At 29.9% G+C, this 10,925-nt stretch overlaps 2 protein-coding genes across 2 annotated transcripts; one reads left to right on the top strand and one right to left on the bottom strand.

Moving 5' to 3' along the window:
- Positions 1-560: 560 nt before the first annotated feature.
- LOC130447910 (CUE domain-containing protein 2) lies at positions 561-7,246 on the bottom strand. The gene is made up of 5 exons (XM_056784969.1): positions 7,048-7,246; positions 5,947-6,129; positions 5,641-5,815; positions 5,343-5,496; positions 561-2,051 (listed from the first exon to the last, which is right to left on the bottom strand). The coding sequence occupies exons 2-5, from the start codon at positions 6,116-6,118 to the stop codon at positions 1,689-1,691; spliced, it is 864 nt and encodes a 287-aa protein (XP_056640947.1). The 5' UTR covers positions 6,119-6,129; positions 7,048-7,246; the 3' UTR covers positions 561-1,688.
- Positions 7,247-8,020: 774 nt separating this feature from the next.
- Positions 8,021-8,761, top strand: LOC130451507 (uncharacterized). The gene is made up of 2 exons (XM_056790565.1): positions 8,021-8,143; positions 8,246-8,761. Exons 1-2 carry the CDS (start codon positions 8,099-8,101, stop codon positions 8,759-8,761), a joined length of 561 nt encoding a protein of 186 aa, XP_056646543.1. The 5' UTR covers positions 8,021-8,098.
- The last annotated feature ends 2,164 nt before the right edge of the window (positions 8,762-10,925 follow it).

Below are 10,925 nucleotides of genomic sequence, written 5' to 3' on the forward strand. Positions count from 1 at the left end.
CATTGTGTATGCAACCTTTAGACGCCTCGTGTTTGCGTGTTGTAACTAGTTAGGTTATATCTGCCGCGCTAAGCACATGCTGATATTTCCGCTAATTTCTGAAGCACGTTTTTCTGTCGGAATCAACGTGAACGCCGTACCCAATTAAGAGAGGTAAGTGTACGTAGTGAAGTAGCTATACACAGAATATTTATTAAATGATGAAACTCGTAAGTGTTGTTTTTACCCATTATGTTGTCTGGATGGAATTTCCGTTAATATAACCACCAGTGGAATGTATTACCTTAAAACTGTTTGCTATTTCTTTTGTTTGCTTTAGATTTGAGATGGGGAAGATTTGCAAATTAGCTACTTCCACCTTTCCTGTAGGGCCTGTTTTGAAATTTATTTACGTAAAATTAATTTAAGCAATAAGATGTAGTGTATTGCGTAATTAGCGCGACGTGCTTCAAATTGGAATTCCATCAAATTGTGGATTATATATAAAAAAATGTACGAAATAACGAATTGTACGAAAATCGAGGACTACCTGTATATGATTGTGCAGTTTTTAATTGTAATTTTTTATATGTTTTGTATAAGTTTTACTCTTTTTAATAAAGATAAATGGAGAAATTTGAGTTACTGACCAGTTTTTTTTCATTTTCCCGTATTTTGGCACTTAGATCACTTTGCCCCGGAACGCTTCAAATATGAATTTTTCTGATTTTTGAAGCTGAAACTTATTGAAGATTAGGTTGTGATATATCAATGTATTCAGAAGATAAATTTGCAAAAATTTTACATTAAAATATACCAAGTTTGTACCGAATCCTAAAAACATTATTTTTTAAATACGCCACTGACTTTTATGTAGAAATATCTGTTATAAGCAGCAAAAGTGATTTGAATAGTTCTGTTTGTGGCTTTAAAAGTTTAACAAAAAAGTTCTAACAGTTAATGTAATAAACTGTTGTAAATTTTATCCAAAATGTAGTCGAGTAACCATCTTACACTCATGATTAATAAGTGAAGAAATAGGATTTTTTTTCATTAAATATTTGACTAGCTTAACATACTTAATGTAGTAATACCAATAATAATACATTTAAAACGGAGCAAGTAGTTAAGTGTAGAAATATTAGTTTCGAACTTTTATCACATTTTTTTAATACACATTAGAATTCAAGAGGGTGGTTGCTTATATTGAATAAGAATAAAAAAAATTAAAAAAACCGTTTAAAATACATCGATAAAACATATATTTCAATAGAAATAAATAGATGAGATTCAAATTGAGTTTAGGTATTTTGATATACTGTAACTATCAGTAGATTTGCAAAATAAAATATTACAGATCAATTAGAAAAATAATTTTTTTGGTGTTCGAAATAATAACATCCTAACCTAACACTTGCTCCTTATAGCTAGTTAAAACTGAGGCGAATTAAATATATACTTAATATAATTTCACTACCTGAATTCAAAATATTACCTACGAACCTTACACTTCGTAATATATACTTAAAACTAATGAAAATCCTCAGAAAGGATTCGAGATAACAAAACAATCGAGAGTATTGATAATAAAAACGAACCGCCTTCGCGGTTAATACACATAGTACATTATATAAATAAAGCCAATTAAAATCGCCGCCGTGTTCTATAATATTGAAACCCGATCGAGGAAAGTTGAAACTTATTACGGGTTACGGAGTATGGCCTTTTTTGTTTTTTTTCAAAGAAATGTCGTCTACGTCCTCGCCTTTTTTAACTTCTGTAAAACGTTCTCCTTTCAAACTTACTATTTTGTTGTCGCGGTAACGCACCATCTTTTTCGGTTCTACTTTCGGCGCCACCGGTCTATGTTCTTTTGCAAAAGCATCTTTATCGATATAAGAATATCGTTCTATGATGCGATTTTTCAATTCCGAATCGTCTATCGTTTTTTTGGCCACTTGAATCGTCAGCGAATTGTTTTGGTTCAAACATTGTCCGTTCTCTTGGCGATCAATTAAAATTTGTGTGGCGCGTTCGATATCCCCGGCGGCTATTGCCAAACAATGTTTAACCTAAAAAAAGTTTTTCATTTCAATAAACAGGGTGTTTAAAAAAAAGGTGATCCCGTCTCTAGGATAGATAGAAAACTGAAAAGTATTTGGGGTTTGATAAGTTAAAAATTGATTGTATTGAAGATAGAGGGCGACATTGTACTGAAATTTTATTCGTTCGTACCAAGTAGTATTGAACATGACTTCTTCAATATTCGATTTATTTAGCAAAATTTCAAGTGAAATAAAACACCATTCAAATTCAAGTGACGTTGAATTCTGTCTTTTAATTCTTGAAGTGAACTTACCTCTGTAGCATAAACTTTTTCTTTAACCCACTTTACCATATGGTAACGCGTTTACGAATTTATGCAATGCAGTCACCTACTAAAAGATGGCATCAGCTTATAATTGAGAGATGACCAAAGCGCAAGCTTGAACTTTTATTCATTTTTTGTACCAGAGTTTTGTCGGTTTGAAAAGTGATCGTTTGTAAAGTGTGTAGAAACATGGAACATAAGTACAAAATTCTTATTTATCATTCTTTGAGGTTAGAGATGTTTATCTATCTTGTTCCTAATATATGAAAGTATCGAGCTCTAACGGATTTGAAATAATTTTTATTTGGATGTTGTAGTTAGGTTAAAATATTTCTTTGCGTTACCATGCAGTAATGCTAGGCTAATAGGCAACCTATTTATATTTTTTCTACGTCCGTTATAACATTCACGTTTTTTTTTTTCATTAATTTGCATTCATAAAGAATGTAATTTTTGGATCGGTCAAAGGCCTGAAAAATGTACCGGAGTTCATTTTTTCCCTGATAAATCCAGAGAACGATTTAAAGGAATATAATTCTTTTACAGAGTGGCGTACTAAACAAGGCATAAATAGAAGTAGCTTTGAAACTATATCCAAATGTGGAAGTCTTCAGCACTTCGGTCGACTTATTCAAAACTGGAAGGCACCCTAATGGTAAATAACGACATAGACATCAGTAAATACTCAAAACTCATTGCATATTTGAAAAATAAATCAGTTGGCTATAGACTCAAAAAATCTAGAACATTTGTCCGTGAAGAAATTAATAAGTTTCTGTTGCAAGCTCCAGACGATCATTATCTCTTTCAGAAGGTATGACAACAAATAATTTTAATGTAAGCGTAGAATTTATTGTCTTCAGAATGAAGTGTAATGATATTAATAATATCGGAAATGTTTTGATTACCACAGTACCCGATATAAAAACTCATGTTCAAAGTCGATTTACTGTTATTGGTGAAATATCTGCCAATAGATTAAACATTGATAAAAAATATAAAAACCGACGACCCACAAATGTCAGAGCGTCAGAGCAGATCGTTTTTTTTTGTATAGGAATGGAAAAAGCAAATATATATATATATATATATATATATATATATATATATATATATATATATAAACTAGTTTTATTTGAATAACATAAAAATATTCACGCATAACTTAATCCTCAATTTTTTCACTTTCATGGTTGTTTCTGACTAAGCCTCTGCAGATTTTTTCTGCTTTCTTTTCTATTGTTTAAAGGTTGTGGTAGGAGTGGAATAATGAAGGGTGAGAAGTCTCGTTAATCCTTCAGGTATAAGAGAAAACCGAAACAAAACACCTGTAGCACTCTGTAACTAACGCCCATTAGGAGAGTCAGAAATAAATACTATGTATCAGCTTCCAAAACATATTCGCATAAAATTTCAATACAATGTTGCCAGTAGTTGCGGCGAAATCGTAAAAAATTATTTACTGAGCAAACCCCAAACCCCTTCATATTTTTCTATCTATCCTAGAGATGGGATCACTTTTTTGTATATAAGGTGACCATATGTTTTTTATTACAAATCCGGGAAGGGAATTTGTAGCGAGTGAGGGGGGTAGTAAGTAAGTAAGTTAAGTAACTTAAATATGATTTTTTTAATAAAAAGTATACTTAGCAAATACTATTTAAAGGCATCATAAAAATTAATACTTTTTATATTTTTCTGAACTACAGATCTTTTTCAGTAGATTTTTTTCACTTTGAAGCATTGTATACATTCTGTAGAATTTTCTTCATAACTAACTTTAGTAAGTAATATCGTTTTTAGTGTGATTATTTCATATGGAATTTTGTTACTTTCTAACCATAAAAGCATTTGTGCCAGGTAAGCAGAAAAAGAACTCTGCTAATTTTCATGCAGAACTCTGCAAATTTGAAAATGGAAGTTCACAATTATTAAAGTGAGAGACCATTTCAATCCACATTTGGACTGATGCAGTTCCTTTATTTTTCCATGCAATTTTCTCTTCCGTAATATATAGATTCATATAAGCATACTCGTTGGTTTATACCATTTTCATATATTTGATGGGTTATCGTAATTTTATTAACAAGTGATAGCGAAGATTAAATTTCAACCCATACTGGTCACTATATGAATCCATATATGACCATACAGGTCCCGAAAACTTATCTTTGTCCATTTCTGTGAATAACTGAGTGCAGTCTGATAAAATTAACCAGCGTCAGCTCAAAACTATATAATCTGCTTTTCAGATACTTTTTTTTCTTCTTCAAGTTTATCTAATTTACTACAAACTATAAGTAAGCCACCTTGTTTGGGGGTTTCTCAATAACATTGAAAATTCTGTTTCAGCAAAGCTACAAAAATATTTCACAGTTTCCACTCTAGCTATGATTCTAAATATAAATATAATCAGGGACAAATGTTACTTCTAGAAAAATCAAGGATGCAAGTTGGAAATCCGGGATTGTACAGGCCAATCTGGGACGTATGGTCAGCTTAATATTTGAAACCATCAAGTGATATTAACTTTTACCACTTAGAAAACCAATCATGCTTACATAGATGATAGAATCATGAATGACAAATTAAAACACTTTCATTATTTTCAATAACCTCAAGGTCTTGTTTATATATATAAACTAATTATCAAAAAACAATGTTCTAATCACTTTGATATTGATGCTTGACAGCATTTTCTAATTTACCAATCAACTCTGCATTGTATTTATAAAACACTTAATGATTATTATTTATTTATTAGAATTACTTTGCACTACACATTGTCCCAAAAAAAGTATTTTCTCTTTAAAATACTCAATTTAGCATCCAAAGAGGATTTTTTTAATTTTATCTAAAATTATGTTACAAGCAAAAGTTATGATAAAACATTGTCTAATTGAGCTACTCAAAAAATAAAACTAAACTTTTGATTGAAAATATTAGTAAAAAATATTATTTACCAAATAAAAAACTATGGGGTTATACATACCTCTATGCAACAAACTGTAGGAAACATTTCTTGAAGAATATCCATTTCATCTGGAAATTCACAGCAGGAGCTATCTGTGGATCCCCCATCACTCATTTCAGATAACTTATGTACCCTCTTGGGGCCATCCACATCAGAACTTATACTTGTGGTCCTAATAAAAAAAATATACTGATTAAAATACTTTTAAAAAAACTTCAATTTGTAACAAACTGGTATTAACATAAATTGAAGCTTTATATATTCAAAAAGTTTACACGAAGAAAAAATATAAATTTGATTATAAACATTTTTTTACCTAGGTTTAGTTTTTGGTACGATTTCTGGAAGAGATATATTTATTGTAGAACCTTTTTCTTCAGGTTCTTCAGCCTCTTGCAGTTTGGCTTCCAGTTCAAACATCCATTGGCAAACAGACGCATGATTAATTGATTCAAATTCAGGAAAATAAGCGGCCATCATCTCACAAAAACCTAAAAGGAATTTTTGGAAAAGTAACTAATAAAAAACTTCAAATCACAACAGTTTGAATAATTGTATAATAAACTTAGTTTAATTTAACTCACCATTTAATCCATTCTTCTACTTGTAAGTAATTACTTACCTTCTACATCAAAAACTGGATCTGTTCCTACATCTTCCAATACGGCAATAACATAAGATAAAACAATTTCATCTATTAAATTCAAATCAGCTTCAGGTATGTGATTTTTAACAAAGTTGAATAGTGAATCTTTAATCTTTGTTTCTTGCTCAGCAATATTTTTCTTGGACATGTTTTTGATTTCTGAAATTAATATCAATACAATTTATATTATATTCTATGAAAATAAGAGAAAATTCATGCCTGGGGATGATTGTGAACCAATAAATGGTTACTAATAAAATATCATGAAATTGCACAATCAAAGAAATGAAATACAACTTGTATTTGATAATATATAGCAAATTTAAATCATCCTATACATCCAGATACGTAAGCGATGCAAAATTCAAAATGGAAACTAAGAAAGACTTAGAACAACAAGTTTGTGCACAAACCGTTGCTATGTTATGTATGTAACAACAATAAAATTTGCTGATGTTTGTTATTTATACCTATTAAATAGATAATGTTTATTACTAAGGATGATAAAATGTGAACAATTGTTTTACAAATATTCATTCCAATAAATATTTTATTGATAAGTACCTGAGTCTATAGAAAATTCAATTAAATACAATCCAAACTGAAAAATGAAAAACATACACCTATTATATATTCAGGAAACAGTTATATTGAATTTTGTTGTGTATCTTTTGTTATTTAATGCCTAATAATTTGAAACATAAACATATAACATTTCAATACTCTACTATAAATTGTAAGGAAAAATACATTTTAATATAATAATTTGTATCATTATTACTATAATTCTTTGTTGAAATATTTCATTAATTTGTGTAAGGGATGTAAAGTAGTTCACAAATTTCAACAGAGTTTTATTGAAAAAGCTATTACTATTTTTTGTTACTACATCTAGAGTCATAATAGATAAAAAACAAAAAAATATATTTCAAGTTACCCGTTTAAATTATTAATAAAACGATTTCGAATAGTATTAAGCATTTAATATACGTAAATTTAGAGTTTAACATTTTTTTTCATAATTTAAATAATGCTTTTAAAATGATAAACTACAAACATTCCATAAATAAAACTTACATGGAAAATATTATTTGAAACCAATTATTTTCACTATTTAACGTTATAAATATAATTCAGTTATTCCATTAATTCTTAATTTTTAAATATATTCCAAATAGATATACTACCAATCAATCAATAACAAACAAATTGCACAAACAGGTAAAATTCTAGTTGATAACTAGCACAAAGATTTAAAGAGGGCGCTGTATTGAACATCTGAATTCAGCATGGAATTTTAAACTTAAGCTAGTTTCACAAGCATTTCATCGTTCCATACATAGATATGATTTAAGAACAATTATATGTTCCATGAATAATTGTTCGGAACTGATTTAAAATTATGTATAACATAAGCTTGATATTTTTTTCGTATTTTTTGCTTTTATTTTGGTTTATACGAATAAAAAACTAACCACGGAAAAATATAATTATATTTATTTGGAATTTTTGGAATATTTAGGTAAAAATAAAAGGATTTTATTGTAAATTCGTGTCTAAATATTGGTTAGAAATTTTTTTTATATTAGTATTTAATATGGAATTTAATAAGAAAATCAAGAAAATTCTTTATTAACTTGTGTAATTCATCTTGAGTTAAAGAATGGATATACGCAGATGTTGAGAATCTATTCAATTGACTATTATAATCTGGCCAAATTTATCAAAATATTTATTTAATTAGCAATATTGTGTAAATCTACTGAAGATTTAATTTATTATTGTTCCATTTTCCAATTTTAATTATCATATCAGTCGACAGTCAATTTATTAAATAAACTAAAGTCATAAATTCCCACTCACACCATTGTCTTTTAATAATTCAATTGAATATAAAATATTTTATTGCTGTTGAAATTTATTTTTTTGTTGTAAATGAATTTTACTTTATATAAGATATCACCAAGCGTAAAATATACTCCTGATTTAGTAGTATTCGCGTCTCTTGCACCTGAATTCTGAAGTATCTGTTCAATAGTGGAGAGTGTAGGTAATTTGTTTTTTAATTACGAAAAGTATAAATTCATGAACATTTCATAGATTCTACTTAATTTATAGGTGATCTACAATGGCCCGTACAATATTCTTAAGCTTGGCAATACTATGTTTTTTGGTAAATAAAAATATTAATATAGTATAATTTTACATTCATGAATTGCAATAAAATATACCAGATATCCAAAATATTTTCATATTTTTTTCATTTATATTTTAGGTGACTAAGTGTATGACTCAAAATCCATTTACAGGTGGAAATTTAGGAACCATGGATTATTATGCACAATGTGCTTCGAAATTAGAGGTAGAAAATAATAGAATAGAAAATAATAGAGAAGCAGCGTTGTGCATTCAAAGGTGCGTTTTTGAAAAAGATGGTACCCTCAACAAACAAGGCGTTTTAATGAAATCAAAGTTCATGGAATACTTATTTACGGCTTTATTTAATAACAATAATAAAGTAATTGCCTCTTTCAATCAATGTCTTGGCAATCTACTCCCGTCAGGTATTATTAAAGCATGCTGGGATATTGATAAGCTCCTATATTGTTTGGTATCAAACTCTGATGTGTCCTTAGAACAACAACAATATATTCCCGAGGCGCAATTCCCTCCACAAGAATGGTATCAACCTGGAGCAGATCAAATGGTACCAATGATGGAACCAAAATTACCTTTTAATTCTATGAGACAAGAAATGCAACCGATACTAATGGGATCACGATTTGTGTAAAAGATATAGGAAAAAAATATTAATAGAAATAACATATTCAATTCATAACATCGTTTTTTTTTCCTTTCTACCCTTATCTTTTTAGAATTTAAACTAATGAGTAAGCTGGAAAAAAATTGCAATAAATCCCTCTTGTGGCTATCCACATCAGAACTTATATACTTGTGGTCCTAATCACAAATGTACTAATTAGAACACTTTAAAAAATTTGTAACAAACTGGTTTTCACATAAATTGAAGCTTTATATATATTCAAACTGTTTACACGAAGAAAAAAATATAAATTTGATTATAAACATTTTTTACCTAGGTTTAGTTTTTGGTACGATTTCTGCTGTACGATATACTTATTGTAGAACCTTTTCTTCCGGTTCTTCAGCCTCTTGCAGTTTGGCTTCCAGTTCAAACATCCATTGGCAAACAGAAGCCTGATTAATTGATTCAAATTCAGGAAAATAAGCGGCCATCATCTCACAAAAACCTGAGAGAAATTTTTGGAAAAGTAACTAATAAAAAACTTCAAATCACAAACAGTTTGAATAATTGTATAATAAACTTAGTTTAATTTAATTCACTATTCAATCCATTCCTCTACTTGTAAGTAATTACTTACCTTCTACATCAAAAACTGGATCTGTTCCTACATCTTCCAATACGGCAATAACATAAGATAAAACAATTTCATCTATTAAATTCAAATTACCTTCCGGTATGTGATTTTTAACAAAGTTGAGAAGTAATTATTTAATCTTCGTTTCTTGCTCAGCAATATTTTTGGGCATGTTTTTGATTTCTGAAATTAATATCAATACAATTTATATTATTATCTATGAAAATAAAAGAAAATTCATGCCTGGGGATGATTGAACAGAAATAAAACTTGATCTCTGATAATATATAGCAAATTTAAAAAAGACACTAAAAAATAATATATTCAATTCGCGATATCTTTTTTCCTTTGTACCCTTATTTTTTTAGAATTCAAACGAATGAGTAAGTTGGAAAAAAATTATAATGAATCCCGCGCTTTAGGCAACCAAGTAAACACCATAGAGATATTACAGATAGAGTAGGCATGCTTTAGGCGCCCATACAAATGGGAGCGTCTGGCCGATAGAAAGAGAGAGAGAATAATTTATGTATTGCTGTCTCTGTCTAATGGCGCATGCGCGTTGATTAGATTTCGTGTACGCACTTTACCATTGCCCGTTGAATCAGAGACACGCATGCGCAGTACGCAACAAAAGAAAGGGATAGAAATACATAAATGATTCTCTTTCTCTTTTCATTCGCGAGACGCTCTCACTTGTAGGCATGCCTACTCTATGGTAATATCTCTATGGTAAACACTGCTGCAATTTAATAAGCCACAGAAATTCGCAGATGTCGCGGCCGCGTGGCCGAAATTAACAAAATGGATTTTGTTACTTTGAAGACGCCGGAGACGAAAACGAAAGCATTGACGAATTTGGGAGGACCCATTATCAATTAATCGAATAGAAGAGAGCTACTACTTTGTGTTGTTTTGCAAACGAATCAAAAATAATCTAAAAAAAATTCGTACTTAGTTGCGAATGTCAAGACCTCCATTTTATGAGTTGTTGCATCTGATACAAACTGACTTAGACATGAAGACACACATTTAAGATTATCAGTGACACCTGAAGAATTTTAGAAAAGAATATTTTTAACGTTAAATAAGTACATAGTACAAGATGGCGTCCACGCTACTATTCGCAGTGATTTCGTAGCGCGTCGACAACGAATTCTATGCGCGTGAGCGTCGTGAACGTTGGGTGGCCGCTCAGCTCGCAATCCTCTAGTATGATAAGGCCCTATGGGACCATCTATAAGTGTGACATTGTGTGTGTGTCAAGAGAGTGTAATGGTCCCAAATTTTGTGAAGTCACATTTCAAAATCTATTATAATCTAAATGTTAAACCATGAACTTTAAACTATTACTTTACGAAAATCTCAAAAACATATACATTAGCCGCAAACAGTGCTCGAAAATGACAATTTTAGACTTTACTACGATAGTTCCATTATCGCCGATAAACAGATAGACCGATAGACAGAGTCAATTCAGTCCTTCTTGTCGATGTAGCTATACCGAACACTTATAATGTACGAGGTGCAAGTTTTACAAACCTGCAACTCTTA

This window comes from Diorhabda sublineata, chromosome 1 (genome assembly GCF_026230105.1).
Source record: "Diorhabda sublineata isolate icDioSubl1.1 chromosome 1, icDioSubl1.1, whole genome shotgun sequence".
Classification (NCBI taxonomy): domain Eukaryota; kingdom Metazoa; phylum Arthropoda; class Insecta; order Coleoptera; family Chrysomelidae; genus Diorhabda; species Diorhabda sublineata.

Bases quoted from the DNA above. Each gene is read 5' to 3' on its own strand.
- LOC130447910 (XM_056784969.1), bottom strand. From the start codon at position 6,118: ATGTCCAAGAAAAATATTGCTGAGCAAGAAACAAAGATTAAAGATTCA. The intron at 5,497-5,640 runs GTAAAAAAATGT...TTTTTTTATTAG, and splicing joins GTACCAAAAACTAAACCTAG to GACCACAAGTATAAGTTCTG. The intron at 2,052-5,342 runs GTATGTATAACC...AACTTTTTTTAG, and splicing joins CTACAGTTTGTTGCATAGAG to GTTAAACATTGTTTGGCAAT.
- LOC130451507 (XM_056790565.1), top strand. From the start codon at position 8,099: ATGGCCCGTACAATATTCTTAAGCTTGGCAATACTATGTTTTTTG. The intron at 8,144-8,245 runs GTAAATAAAAAT...TTTATATTTTAG, and splicing joins TGGCAATACTATGTTTTTTG to GTGACTAAGTGTATGACTCA.